Below are 16,025 nucleotides of genomic sequence, written 5' to 3' on the forward strand. Positions count from 1 at the left end.
CCTGTAATCCATTTGCTAGTACTATAAGGAATAAGGGAAATGGTTTTTGAGTGCATCTACGCTAGAATGAGTACTGCCATTTTTTTTTTCCTTTCATTTAAGCCACTCGTTTCATTGTTGGTCAAAAAACAAAAAAGCTACTCGTTTCATTCAAGAAATAGTCATCATTATCTTCATCATCATGCAACTGCTGGTCACGCTCCCCCATGACTGGCATTTAAATTATATTTTTCAAATAAATTTGTATAAAATTTTAAATTAAAACAGGTCGTTCATATAATACGAAATAAATGTAGTTATTTTTGTTATTAGAATTATTTATTTATAATTCTTAAATATTCCCTTCATCTCAAATTATAAAACACTTTTAAATAAAATTTTATATAATATAATTAACAACCTTATCTTTCTAAAATAAAAATATAATCTTTTAAAAATATGTATCACTTAATATAGTAAAAAAGAAAGAATGAAAATTAATTTTAGAGAAAAAAAGATAATATTAAAATTAATATATTTAATGAAACCTTAGTTTACTCAAAATTTTTTATATTTTGAAATAAAAAACTTTTTTAAAAATGTCATATAATTTATGATGGAGATAGTAATTTTATTCTACACCTTTTCAACGTTGTTGTTTATTTTTTATTTTTTAAAAAGTATCATTAAACATCACTCCACACACTGTCATTGATATTCTTAGTTTTTTTTTTTGGTAAATTTATTAAATGTTTACTTCATATTCGACTTTTATTAATTCTACATAGTCTCTTTGGCTCGAGAGGATGGAAGATTTCAATGATTTTCCTGGCTCCTTCTCTCATCATATTTTCTCTATTCAAATCTTAAATCGACCCAATTCATGTATTCTTTGTTGGCCAAAAAAAAGGCAGGAGACCAATATTTAGGCTGAGGCAAAGCACTTTCACCACTCAACATCACAACCACTGATGTCATGTTCGGCCTATCATCTGCATGGCATTGCAAACAAAGAAGACCAATATGAATGCATCGAAATACCTCTGATTCAATATAAGATATCCCCAAATGTTCATCAACCAATTTCAATGGAATTCCCTCCTTCCACAATCTCCATGCCTACAACAATTCAAAACATCTTACTAATTGTAAATCGGAGTAAAGAATAAAATAAAATTAATTAGGTTCGTTGTTGCTAACACATCCAATAAGATTAATGCTTTGGTCTGATAAGAAGGTCTCCTATTTTTCATGCCACTCACTATTTCCAATAGTAATACTCTAAAGCTGGATATGTCAGATTTGACGGAGAATAGTCTATTAATTTTTCCTAGCATTTATTTTTAGTGAAAGGAAACAAGAGGGAATGGGTATGCAGGGTGTGGGGATGAAGGGGCAACGCAAGACCGTAGGGTCGTTCCCATGTGGGAGGGCTCAGAGTGGGGAAAAACAAGAAGAAGGCTGCTTCATTATCAAGAAGAAGATCCCTCTCTCCCTCTTTCTTTTGCTTCCTTCCCTGTTTGTGTTGCACCACCACTGATAAAGCAACCCTTTCCTTCCGCCACACTTTTTGTATTGTAATTGTATGTACCCTGCTAACATCTTGTAAGTGGAAGGTCCCCTTCCCACTTACAATGTTAGCTTATTCATGCTTGCCCTCTAATTATAAAAACAAAAAACAAGAACAAAACAATGTATCAACATATATGTCCTAACTAATTAAATTGATCATGGTTAAATTTTTTTACCCAATTAGGGAGTTCAAGTTGCAGATGAAGACACGAGGTTGATGGCAACGTACTTTGTTGGCATGGCGGAAGCTTGATGACTCTCTGTTTAGCTCTGTTCTTTGAATAGAAAACAGAGGTGGAAGATGGAGATGGAGAAATCATTCGAGCTCTTGCTCTTGCTCCTCATTGTCCTAGCTTCTGGTAATTGAGATCATGGAAAGACAACTTATTATGTATATCAGGAAAGGTCTCGTTGTCACTGATGATCATACAACTATTAAATTAGAAGAAGGGCCTAATCATTCGAGAATATAATGCTAACATTATTAGACGGAGATATGGGTAATATGTACGTATGGTGAAAGACCAGGACCTCGTTGTTAATTATCACAGAACTACTTAATTAAATTAGAAGGACCTGATCATTCACGATATTGTGCTATGGCTAGCTAATTGTATATAGCGAAGCCTTTTCATGAATGGCGGAGAGAAACATCAATGGAGTGGAGGAGAGGGAGAGTTTCTTTTGTTTTTTTTTTTTGGTTATAAAAAATGGTGAGATCTATTATATAATATTTTATAATAAAAAATATTAAAAAATTTAAATATAAGTCCCACATAACGAAAGAACAGGACATGTTAATGCCAGGGTATAAAGGCAGCAAATTTGTACTGTTGAACAGAATTTATTTGAGTTTAAAATGTTTGTTTAGTGATCTCTTGGATAAAGTTGTGGTACAGTAATCCTTAAACTTTTCCCCCTCTTGTTTGGTTTGTATGTGTGTGAGGATTCCAAATCCTATATCTCTTTTAGCTTCCTTCATTTTTTTTTACTATTATTTTTTTTACTAGTATTCTTTTTTGCCAACAATTTTTTACCAGTATTTATTCATATTAAACTGTCTAATTTAATTAGTTTTTAGCATATTTTTAATATATTTATATCATTTTTTGTGATCTCTTCATATTTCTATTCAATTACTAAAACTTCTTTTTTATATGTTAATTGATTCTCGCCTCCTACTTGTATAGTAATTCAATTGTCTTTTTATCTATACCATTTTATATCGCTTGTTTTAGTTAAATAACAGCCTAACTGATAATTTTGTGGATTTTCTGTTCAAGCCAAAAACTTGGTCCACGTCATCCTTTTTGAAGGAAAATGTATGCACATATTAAATTATTTATTATTTGTTAGTCTAACTATAAATTATACTAATTCAAATATAATCTGCCAAATATTATAACCATCAATTTTCACTCTTTTCCAAGTTAAAGAATTTTCAATCTCTGATCGCCTACCAATGCTTCACCCCCAGCCTTATCATTTGAACCAATCCCATATAACTAATTAAATGATTTATGATTTTATTTAAATTTTAAAAGCGTACACAATAATAATAAAAATAAAGAAGACTTGATTAGCTTACCGCTTATATTTTCCTCTAAAACTCAAAATTCATCATTTATATTTCATTTACTATGGACAAGCCATTAAGCCGCCATTGGAGCTGCTTTCTATGGACAAGTTATTTCTTTTATTATCTTTTGTTCCTTTTCTCTCCTTTTGCATAATGTTTTCAGGGATGGAGTTGCTAATGATGCTTTGCTTAAATGAATCATTTTTATATTTTTAAAATATATAAATATGAAATATTTTGCATTAAAGAAACTAATTAAGGAAGTTTAAATATTTTCCCAGATTTAGAAAATTAAAATTGAACATTTTTTATTATTTTTCACTGAATATAGATATAAGAAGACTAATAAATCCAAAACAAATGAAAGTCATTCTTGTTTTCATTCATTCCTAAACATACATATATAAATATACACGTACATGCATGTCATCCATACTAGCATAAGGCTTGAGCTGGATCAAACCTTTTAAAAATAAATAGTAGACTTTTCTATCTTAAAGGCATAAATTTGGAAAGGATAAATAGTAGCGTAGCTTCCATAACATAATTTGATACGTTTAAAAACAAAAGAGAAAACTACATATACGTACCAAGATCGTAGAAATAATATCATTCATCACTAGGCCTTGTTATTTAAAAGCCCAATCCTTTAAGGAATAAAATGATTAAAAAAAAAAAGCAATGACTTGACAGACAAATTATTATAAGGCTACGGTAAAGCTGTGCAAAGGGATTATATTTTAATCATATTTAAAATCATGTGTTTAGTATAGTTTATCGGGGGAACATAAAAAATTGCAACATTAAAAGTATTGTGTCATAATTTTCTCTCTTTAACACCAAAATGATTGAACTTTGTACTACATGCAATCAAGGAACTGAAAATAGTATACCTCCAGGATCTATATATTGTAGAGAAAAGGACCAACAACTATCAAAAATTCTGAAATAAATCCCAATAACATACTCACATAAAACCAATTGGCTCCATTTCTATGAATTTCTTTGTCATTGTGGCTATTGTTAGGGAAGTCATCCAGACATGCATTTGTTGGGTAGTGGAGGACGGCAAAGATCATTGCCAACAAAACTATTTGCTTCAAAGGTTTGCAATTGGGTGCTTGTTGGAATTTTCCCTTTCAAATCATTATAAGACAAGTTTAACTTGTTCAAAAAATTCAAATTGGAAATGGTCGGTGGAATTTTGCCACTAGGTTTATTTTTTGAGAAATCTATTGACTCCAATGATCCCATGTTGCTGATACTTTGAGGAATTTCACCATGCAAAAGGTTGTTGGCCAAGTTCAAAAATTGTAACCCCACAAGACTTGAAATTTGGCATAGCATCTCACCAGATAATTTGTTATCTGAAAGATCAAAGCTTGTGGTAAGGCCTGGAAAAGTATAGTCATCATGCCTTCCTATCAAAGTAAGGAGCACATCAGTTATGGAATATCTAGAGCGATTTACTTGGCTCTAGATGTACGTTTCTAAGCTATCGTTCTTTATCAGCATGGCAGCCAAGTTGTTGATGCATTTTGGTATTTTTCTTGTCAAGTTATTTTGTGCAAGATCAAGGATTTGTAGATAATTCAAAGAATATATTTGATTGGAAATCTTACTAATGAATTTGTTTGATCTAAGGAGAAAAACCTTTAAATTCAAGAAAACCTGTCCAACCCATAATGGAATAATTCTTGATAATTGATTCCCACTGAGATCCAAGAAAACCCATCTAGTATTGTTCTTCAAACAAATAGGAAACTTGCCTAAGAGTGTGTTATTGCGTAGTTGCAATGAACCAAGCCAAGGTAAGGATCCCAAAGACTGCGGCAAGTTCCCACTCAAATGGTTGTTATCAAACTTGACAAACACTAGATTTGGCCACATCTCCCAGCAATTTGGTATTTCACCTAACAAATTATTTAATGCCAAATTGAGGTGTATTAACCCTATTTGTTTTACTTTTCCTTGACATATGAAGTAGGCTATGGACCCAGAAAACCAATTACTTAGAGAGATCCAAGTGAACCACATTGGATGATATGTACGGAAGATGACTGCTTAAGTGGTTTGAGGCTAGATATATGTATGATATCTTGATGGGATTCTTCATTGTATGAGAAAGATCTCCATGGAGATCATTGTTAGAGAAATCAAAATAAGAAGCATGGGGAAATGCATACCAAACCCATGTGGGGATGGAATTGGAGATGTTATTGTTGGGTATGGACAACATTTCAAGACACTTGAGTGATTGCACCCATAATGGAAAGTAGGGACCTAAATGCCACCCGCTCATGGACAAGAGTTTTAACTTTTTAAAAGGACTCCAATTGGAACCTACTTCTAAAATGAGTTTGTTTCTTGATGCCAAAAAACAGTATAGCTTGGTGAAATTAGCAAGGTGATCTTCACTCACCTCTCCTTGAAAAAGATTATTGCTAATTCCAAGTGCTTGTATTGTTATAAGGGATTGTATCACCTTAAAAGGATTCCCACTGAATTGATTGTCATCAAGATAAAGACGATTCAAAGAGGTGAGATTTTTTAAAGATCTAGAAATTTCACTTTAAATAGAAATGTCAGAAAGATCAAGTTGAACTAGATTTTTAAAAATTCCAATTTGGTTTGTCAAATGACCATATAGTTTTGAACTAAATACAGACAAATTCTCCAGTGAGTGTAACGCACATCCTGAGATTATTTCTAATATTCTAGAAACTTGTTGATTGCATTTTATGTTTGAGAAAGAGATGCTTTTAAGCTATAAAGATTTCTTAAAGAGCTTGGAATTGGCCCTTCAAGCTGATTATTTGATAAATCAAGGGTAACCAAAGAAGTCAAGTTCCTAATTGCATATGAAATTGTTCCATGCAAGTTGTTCTCATGGAGACTAAAAGACTTGCGATGGTTCAAACTATATAACCAAACAAGGATAGAAGAATTAAACAAATTATATGATAAATCAAGATCTTCAATGAGAATGAGGTTTTGAATACCATTTGGAGTGGAACCTTGCAAATTATTATTGCTTAATTTAAGAGAAACCAAACTCTTTAGTTGAAAAATCCACTTTGAAATTGAAAAAACTCCTAAATCATAAGAATGAGAAAGATCAAGAATTGACAAAGATGTAAAGTTAGTCACCATAGATGGATCAAAATGATGATGAAGAGTACACCATGACAAGTGTAACTCTATCAATGAGGGAAATGATTGCAAAACATGCAACCAATCAAATGCATTAGATAGATTCACTAAACGTAATTGAAGATATTTGAGTGAAGAAAGGGATGAAAGCCATTGAAGATTTTCTGGAAACAATGATATCCCATCCATGTCATCAAAATGATAACTGCCATCAAGATCAAGATAGAGTAGGCTAGACAGATTTAATCTTTATTTTAATTCTTAGTTCATTAAGTTCTATTTGACTTGTATGTTTGAAAGATTTTTTAGCCAACATGTGGGAGTTTAAGATAATTAGAAGCACATATTGAGCGGTTAAGATGAACAATTTACATTAACAAAATATGCTCTTCAGCGAGAAGCGCGCAGAGTCGTAGCAGTGTTGTCTAATTCTCTTGTTCTTCATCTTCAACCTTTCGCCATCCCCGTGTGTACGTCATCCAGAGAGGCAAAGTGAATGGCGTCGAAGACACAAGTTGCAGAGGAAGACACTTTGTTGGCATGGCGGAAGCTCATCGTTCAGTGCCGCAAAGAGATGCTAGCTGCTGAAAATTAATCGTTTTGAGTTTTGAGTCTCTGTTTGGCTCTGTTTTTTGAATAGAAAACAGAGGTGGAAGATGGAGAAATCATTCGAGCATTTGCTCTTGCTCCTCATTGTCCTAGCTTCTGGTAATTAAGATCATAGAATTACAACTTATTATGTATATCAGGAAAGGTCTCGTTGTTACTGATGATCATACAACTATTAAATTAGAAGAATGATCTGATCATTCGAGAATATAATGCTAACATTATTAGACAGAGGTGTGGCTTATACGTATGCATTGTGAAAGACAAGGACCTCATTGTTAATTATCACAGAACAACTTAATTAAATTAGAAGGACCTGATCATTCATGAATACTGTACTGTGGCTAGCTAATTGTATACGGCGAAACCTTTTCATGAATGGAGGAAGCAGAGATCAATGGAGTGGAGGAGAGGAAGAGTATTTTTTTTTAATATTATAAAAAATTGTTAAAAATATCTCATATATAATATTTTATAATAAAAAGCATTAAAAAATTTAAATGTGAGATCTACATAGTAATAGAACAGGCAGTAAATTTGTAATGTTAAGGATAGAATTAACTTGAGTTTAAATCGTTTAGTAACCTTTCGATAAAGTTGTGATGCAATAACTCCTGAACCTTTTTTTTTTTTTTTTTGGTCGTTGGGTTTGTGTGTGAGGGTTCCAAATCCTATGTCTCTTTTAGTTTCCTTCATCGTTAATTAATAGATTGTTACATAAATCTTATGCTATACATAAATATTTTAGGATTAAAAGGTAAGAATGCTTTAGAACTTTTTTTTAGAGACATCTATCATTCCAAACTTTTTTAGAGCATTTTTATTTTAAAAATAAAAAAATATTTTTGCCCCATTATTAAATATTAGGAATGTTGACTGTTAAAGTAAAGTTTGACTAGAGTATGTTACTGTTTTGTCCTCATTCATTTTTGCATTTTTTAGAAGAATTCATTAGAGAACAAAATCAGTGACACTGAAGGAATAAGGCAAAATATAAAAATATTCTTAATCAAACTTTAATTTAACGATTAATATTTTCTTTCAATATTTAATGGTGGGATAAAAGTGTTCTCTTTTTGAAACTTCTAGAACAAAATGTGCTAAAACAATATTTAGGATGCTAGACGCCCCAAGATAAAAAGTTTTAGAAGATTTTTGCCCTTAACCCAATTTTTTACTAGTATTTTTTTTTGCCAACAATTTTTTGCTTGTATTTATTCATATTTAACTGACTTTAATTAGTTTTTACCATATTTTTAATGCACTTATTTCATTTTTCACGATCTCTTCATACACCTATTCGATCACTAAAACTTTTTTCCTTTTCTATGTTAGTTGATTATTGCCTGCTACTTGTATACTAATTCAATTGTCTTTTTATCAATACCATTTTGTATTGATTGTTTTAGTTAAATAATGGCCTAACTGATAACTATGTGGATTTTCTGTTCAAGCCCAAAACTTGGTCCACGTCATTCTTTTTGAAGGAAAATGTATACATATATTAAATTGTTTATTAATTGTTAGTTTAACTATAAATTATACTCATTCAAATATAATGTGTCCAATATTATAACTATCAATTTTCACTTTTTTCCAAGTTAAAGAATTTCAATCGCCTACCACCGCTTCACCCCCAGCCTTGTCTTTTTTTTTTTTTTTTCTTTTTTGAGAAAGGACAAATATATAATATATAATAGGAAATAAAAAGATTATAAGGCATAACAGTTTAGTTCTAAATAACCAGGCCAAAAGAAAAAGGAAAAGAAAACATCAGCATGGCAAATAAAGTAAAAGACTTTTTCAAAAAGCTGAAGAAAGACACCAATATCCTGAAGAACCACATCTCTATCTGTCTGAGTTTTTCCAAAAGACCTGGCAAAAAGTGAATTCTTTTTAAAACCCACTATTCCAATTTGAACCATTTGCAAGCGCCTTTCTCGTGAGAATAAATAGATCCAGTGAAGAGCAGCGCGAGCCACAAAGCAGAGATCAAAACTATGGCTTCGCAAACTCCAGGCAGAGGAGGGAAAGATTTGGACTGCCGATCCACAGTATCTAATGATGCAGAACCACTTGTTTTGACTCAGGAATTTCTTTTTCCTAATCCACAGCGTCCATCCATGCCGATATACATTTAAAGCAATTGGGGAGCTGAAGAAGTCATCACATCCGGTGTTAGCTTGTGATCTTGTTGGGATGACCGACGATAAAGCATCGCTATAATGAAGCCATGCATGTAGCCCCAGCCTTGTCATTTGAAACCAATCCCATGTAACTAATTAAATGAATTATGATTTTATTTAAATTTTAAAAGCATACACATTAATAATAAAAATAAAGAAGACTTGATTAGCTTACCATTTATATTTTTCTCTAAAACTCAAAACTCATCATTTATATTTCATTTTCTATGGACAAGCCATTAAGCCAATATTGGAGCTGCTTTCTCTTCTGCTCCATATAATATTTAATTTCTTGACAGGTACTTTTTTTTTTTGTTATCTTTTGTTTCTTTTTCCCCTTCTGCATAATGTTTCCATATGGGATGGAATTGCTAATGATGCTTTGCTTAAATGTATCATTTTTATATTTTTAAAATATACAAATATGGAATATTTCGAAAATTAAAGAAACTAAAGAAGTTCAAATATTTTTCACAGATTTAGAAAATTAAAACTGAACATTTTTATTATTTTTTACTGAATATAGATTTAAGAAGACTAATAATAACTCCAAAACAAATGAAAGTCATTCTTGTTTTCATTCATTCCTAAACATACATATATAAATACACATACATACATGTCATCCATACCCAAGTATTTTTATCATAAGGCTTGAGTTGGATCAAACCTTGTAAAAATAAGTAGTAGACTTTTCTATCAAAATGCATAAATTTGGAGAGGATAAGTATTAGCGTAACTTCCATAACATAATTTAATACGTTTAGAAAACAAAAGAAAAACCACACATACGTGCCAAAATCATAAAAATAATATTATTCATCACTAGTCCTTGTCATTTAAAAGCCCAATCCTTTAAGGGATAAAATGATAAAAGAAGTAATGACTTGACAGACAAATTATTCATGAACTTCATACCATAAATACAACAATAATTTACTCTCTAACACCAAAAATTATTGAAGTTTGTACCACATGCAATCTACGAACTGGAAATAAGTGTACCTCCAGGATCTATTGTATAGCAAAGGACCAACAACAATCCAAAATCCTGAAACAAATCCCAATGACATACTCACATAAAACCAATTGATTCCATTTCCATGAGTATCTTTGTCATTGTGGCCATTGTTAGGGATGTCATCCAGATCAATGCATTTGTTGAGTAGTGGAGGACCGCATAGATCATTGCCAACAAAACTATCTGCTTCAAAGGTTTGCAACTGGGTGCCTATTGGAATTTTTCCCTTCAAATCATTATAAGACAAGTTCAACTTGCTTAGGAAATTCAAATTGGAAATGGATGGTGGAACTTCACCGGAGAGTTTATTTTTTGAGAAATCCATTGACTCCAGTGATCCCATGTTGCCGATACTTTGAGGAATTTCACCATGCAAAAGGTTGTTGGACAAGTTCAAAAATTGTAACCCCATAAGACTTGTCATTTTGCATGGTATCTCACCAGATAATTTGTTGTCTGAAAAATCAATGCTTGTGATGAGGCCTGGAAAAGTATAGTCATCATGCCTTCCTTTCAAAGTAAGGAGGACATCAGTTATGGAATATCTAGAGCGATTCACTTGGCTCCAAATGTACGTTTCTAAGCTATTGTTCTTTATCAGCATGGCAGTCAAGTTGTTGATGCATTTTGGTATTTGTCTTGTCAAGTTATTTTGAGCAAGATCAAGGATTTGTATAGAATTCAAAGAACATATTTGATTGGGAATCTTACCAATGAAGTTGTTTGATCTAAGGAGAAAAACCTTTAAATTCAAGAAAACATGCCCAACCCACAATGGAATAATTCCTGATAAATGATTCTCACTGAGATCCAAGAAGACCAATCTAGTATTGTTCTTCAAACAAATAGGAAACTTCCCTAAGAGCGTGTTATTGCGAAGTCGTAATGAACCAAGCCAAGGTAAGGACCCCAAAGATTGAGGCAAGTTCCCGCTCAAATGGTTGTTGTCAAACTTGACAAACATTAGATTTGGCCACATCACCCAACAATCTGGTATTTCACCTGACAAATTATTTGACGCCAAATTGAGGTCTATTAACCTCATATGTTTTACTTTTCCTTGACACATGAAGGAGGTCATGGACCCAGAAAACCAATTATTTGAGAGGTCCAAGCCAACCACATTTGATGATATGTACGGAAGATGACCACTTAAGTGGTTTGAGGCTAGATATATGGATGAGACATTGAGAGGATTCTTCATTGTATAAGAAAGCTCTCCATGGATGTAATTGTTAGAGAAATTAAAATAAAAAGCATTGGGAAATGCATCCCAAACCCATTTGGGGATGGAATCGGAGATGTTATTGTTGGGTATGGACAACATTTCAAGACCTTTGAGTGAATGCACCCATGATGGAAATTGGGGACCTAAATTCCAAAAGGCCATCTCCAAAAATTTCAAATTTTTAAAAGGAGGACTCCAATTGGGACCCACTTTTAAATTGAGTTTGTTTCTTGATGCAGAAATTCCATATAGCTTGGTCAAATTGGCAAGGTGATCTTCATTTACCTCTCCTTGAAAAAGATTATTGCTAATTCCAAGTTCTTGTATTGTTACAAGGGATTGTATCACCTCAAAAGGATTCCCACTGAATTGATTGTCATCAAGATAAAGATGATTCAAAGAGGTGAGATTTCTTAAAGATTTAGGAATTTCACCTTGAATAGAATTGTCAGAAAGATCAAGATAAACTAGATTTTTAAAAATCCCAATTTGGTTTGTCAAATGACCATATAGTTTTGAACTAAATACAGACAAACTCTCCAGTGAGTGTGAAGCACATCCTGAAATTATTCCCAATATTTTAGAAACTTGTCGATTGCATTTTATGTTTGAGAAAGAGACGCTTCTTAAGCTACAAAGATTCCTTAAAGAGCTTGGAATTGGCCCTTCAAGCTGATTATTTGATAAAGCAACAGTAACTAAAGAAGTCAAGTTCCCAATTGCATATGAAATTGTTCCATGCAAGTTGTTCTTATGGAGATTAAGAGATTTGAGATGATTCAAACTATATAACCAAACAGGGATAGAAGAATTAAACAAATTATATGATAAATCAAGATCTTCAATGAGAGTGAGGTTTTGAATACCATTTGGGATGGAACCTTGCAAATTATTATTGCTTAATTTAAGAGAAACCAAATTCTTTAGTTGAAAAATCCACTTTGGAAAGGAAGAGGCTCCAAAATCATAAGAATTTGAAAGCTCAAGAATTGCCAAAGATGTAAAGTTAGTCACTATGGCTGGATCAAAATCATGATGAAGAGTACACCGTGTCAAGTGTAACTCTGTCAATGAGGCAATTGATTGCAAAACATGCAACCAATCAAATGCATTAGATAAATTCACATCACTTAATTGTAGATATTTGAGGGAAGAAAGGGATGAAAGCCATTGAAGATTTTCTGGAAACAATGATATCCCATCCATGTCATCATAATGATAACCCCCATCAAGATTAAGATAAAGTAGGCTAGAAAGATTCCCAATTTGATGAGGAATTGGTCCAGTGAAAGAATTACCTCCAAGGTCAAGATAGATCAAACTGGAGAGCTTTGCTATTTGATGAGGAATGCTTCCACTAAATCTTGCATAAGAGAGGTTAAGGTATGTCAAACTCTTCATTGAGCCAAGGAAGCTTGGAATTTGCATACCACCAAAGTCATTGCCACTCAAGTCCAAGTATCTCAAATGGTTCAAACCAAGTATTGAAGGATGTATTTCACCACCAAACCCTGCCATATGATTACCATAATAATAATAGGAAGGTGGTGAAGTTTTGAGATGAAGTTGAAGAATATGGCCAGTTACATCATCACAAACAATTGATGTCCAATTGCAACAATTTGTGTCCTTGGACCATGAGGCGAGCCTACTTGATGGATCAAGAAGATGATTCTTGAAATTAAGAAGGGCTTGCTGCTCACTTGAAATGCAAAGAACTTGATCAGATGCTTTGCATAGGCATAAATGATTTATTAGTAAGGTAAGCAACAAGAGCAAAATAAAAACACAATTATTGTTACAGGAATCCATGATAATTTTCTGAGTGGTGCCTGATTTTTATGACTATATACAACTCTTGACAGACTTGTCAGTATTTATAATGTTAGTAGGGGTCTCTATAGTGTGCATGGTAGCTTTAGTTTCCATGTCTATCATTTTCTTGCCACCTAATCCCCAAAACTTTATGCAAAACTTCTACATAAGGAGAGTAAAAAGGTTATGTCCATGAATTGGAATAGTCTTTTGTTTGAACAGCTACTTTTGACCCAATAATTAAATTCATTTTCGGACATATTTGATGCACTTCAAGAAAACTTAAAAGTAAAGTAATGCCATAGGGTGAGAGATATATGATTTACTACGAGAGACAATAGCTTTAGCTTCAATCTCTTGAAATTTAAAAACAAAATTATTGCACTATTAATGAAATATCGCTTTAATAATAAAGTAGATGTGGGCTTATGCACCTTGAACAGAGATTAATGAATAAATATGCCCGGTCCAAAAAAAGAGAGATTAATGAATAAATATAATTTGTTTCATCTTTTAAATTTTAAATTGATAATAGACTTTTATTGATAAAGAATTCAACGATCATTCTTCCAGTGAATAAAAATAAACTAACAAATACACTATAATTGATATAACCTGCCAAACATATATATCACCACTTCTGGTAATTTTTTACTCTCAAAATTATAAACTCTTTTGCCTTACGCAAGATTTCGACACAAGAACAATGAATCTGTCCTCATAATCTTCACTATGCAAAGTCTTCATTCGATCCTAAAAGCATGGTCTATACGCGTGTTTTGCACCTTGCAGAACTTTGCTTTTGGAAAGTTATTCAAATGTTTAAAGTCTTTCACTTTTACAATGAAGTGGTGTCACCGTCAACAACTAATATCCAATAATTACAACAACACTGACCAATGTTCAACAACCCTTGCATTGTTTTATATGAAAGAGTCTACTTCCTTCTCAGTCATTAAGAGCAGTTCAATCATTTTAATTTATGAAAATTAATTATAGATAAGTCTCGGGGCCTAGAAAGCATTATCAAATTATATTAGGCCTACAGAACAATTTTTTTTTTTTCTTTTGGAGCCTTATAAAATTTGGAATGTAGAAACATAGTTGTTGAACTTTTTCCACATGTGATGGATTGTCCATTGATGAAGACACTTATTACTACACCTTGTTTAAGGTAGGAAATCTGTAAGTATTTTTTTAACTATTTGAACTTGGTGACATGCCCTAACTCAATTAATTAAACTTTTTTTTGCATAAAAAACATGTTTTAGTACCTTCAACACGGATTCTAAAAGTTGGTCCCAAAAAAAAACACGGATTCTGCTGTAAGTGATATTATATTTTTATAGACGTGTGATGATCACTTTTTACAAGGAAATGAGTGAACTACATGAAACATGTGCGGAAGTTTCTTGATTCATCCTCTTTTAATTTCCAAAGGTCATTTCAAGTTAATAGAAAACTTTTTTTCCCACATTAGAAAAATAAGCGTTTCCTCATCTCACACTATTTTTCATCCCAAATAAAATGAGAACATATATATATATATATAATTTTTTCTTTTCAACTAAAATATTTTAAAAATAATAATAATTTAAATGAACAGAATTTCAATTTTAATATCATCAGAAAGATATTCGTATATAGTCTCTTGTTTTTTTCTTTTGGCCAATGTAATACCTTGTAAATCCATTTTGTTATAACAGAGATGACTATTATGAATAGGGAAAATGACAATAAAATCCCTCCAAATTATATAAATAATAATTTGATCCCTCAAAATATCATAATTTCAATGAAGTCCTTAGGGACCTCTGTGTCAATAAATTTTAAATTTACCTTTACTGAAAATAACAAACTCCAATTACAAGTATTGTTTAAGAAATCACAACTTTTGTTTTGTAAATTGTAAAAGTTGAATAAGAAATCAAAACTTGTCAAGTGTAATTTATGTTATTGAAAACCAAACCTCAATTACAACTTTTACTTAAAGAATAACAACTTTTGTCTTGTAAATTACAAAAGTTGAACAAAAAATTACAATTTTTCAAATGTAATTTCTATTATTAAAAAATAAGTTTTCAAAATAACAAATCCTATTCACAACTTTTGTTTAAAGAATCACAACTTCTATTCAAAAAATCGCAAGAATTGAATAAGAAATTACAACTTGTCAATAAAGGTAAAATAATCTTTTTAATTTAAAATTTATTGACAAAAGAGGCCCCTAGAGACTTCAGTGAAATTATGATATTTTGAGGGACCAAATTGTTATTTATATAATTCGAAGGGATTTTATTGTCCACTTTCCTTATAACTAAAAACAAAATAGTATTCCTCATAAGAAAACAAAATATTATTCAATATAGAGAGAGAGAGAGAGAGAGAGGACTTTTTCAAATCCTAGGCTAATTAAATGGAAACTTTATTCTTCAAGCCTTGTATAACAGTAATAACCAATCAAGACAATTCAAGAATCATGGAATTTTCATCTCCGTCGATCACTTGCCAAATGCCTTTTCAATTTATGGGCAAATTTTCCACATAAGAAAAGTAAAAGATTCTGTTAGATTTAGTATCTCAATTCATATATGATCAAATAGGATAGAATAAAGTAATATGTACGCACTTGAAGAATCCATGATCGCTTACTAGAGATACCTCGATCACCTTCAGTGTAGACAGACGCACAACCTATTAGACCCCTGAGTTTTCAGAGAATGCAGAGATAATGGAGTGGAAGAAAATGTATTGTGTGTCTTGTGGTTATCATCTGATCGACTTATAAGGATCAAATCAGTAATCGCTTTATTAAATAATTAAATAATTATATTTCATTATCTCTGACTCAGTCAGTTAAGAGATAGGGAATAACTGACGGTT

At 31.9% G+C, this 16,025-nt stretch overlaps 1 protein-coding gene across 1 annotated transcript; it reads right to left on the bottom strand.

Annotated features, from left to right (window-relative positions):
* Positions 1-8,604: 8,604 nt before the first annotated feature.
* Positions 8,605-13,153, bottom strand: LOC129316533 (receptor-like protein EIX2). Its single transcript, XM_054960952.1, has 3 exons — positions 10,397-13,153; positions 10,084-10,309; positions 8,605-9,142 (listed from the first exon to the last, which is right to left on the bottom strand). Exons 1-3 carry the CDS (start codon positions 13,137-13,139, stop codon positions 8,605-8,607), a joined length of 3,507 nt encoding a protein of 1,168 aa, XP_054816927.1. The 5' UTR covers positions 13,140-13,153.
* Positions 13,154-16,025: the final 2,872 nt, after the last annotated feature.

The sequence above is a fragment of the Prosopis cineraria genome, unplaced genomic scaffold, assembly GCF_029017545.1.
Source record: "Prosopis cineraria cultivar Desert tree isolate PC_DT_omini unplaced genomic scaffold, ASM2901754v1 PC7, whole genome shotgun sequence".
NCBI classification, from domain to species: domain Eukaryota; kingdom Viridiplantae; phylum Streptophyta; class Magnoliopsida; order Fabales; family Fabaceae; genus Prosopis; species Prosopis cineraria.

What these genes read in the sequence shown, in the direction of transcription:
- LOC129316533 (XM_054960952.1), bottom strand. Translation starts at nt 13,139, where the DNA reads ATGGATTCCTGTAACAATAATTGTGTTTTTATTTTGCTCTTGTTGCTT. An exon ending in CTCAAAAAATAAACTCTCCG is followed by an intron (nt 10,310 to 10,396) that starts GTGAAGTTCCAC and finishes AAATTCCAATAG; the next exon opens with GCACCCAGTTGCAAACCTTT. An exon ending in CTATACAATAGATCCTGGAG is followed by an intron (nt 9,143 to 10,083) that starts GTACACTTATTT and finishes TCAAATGACAAG; the next exon opens with GCTGGGGCTACATGCATGGC.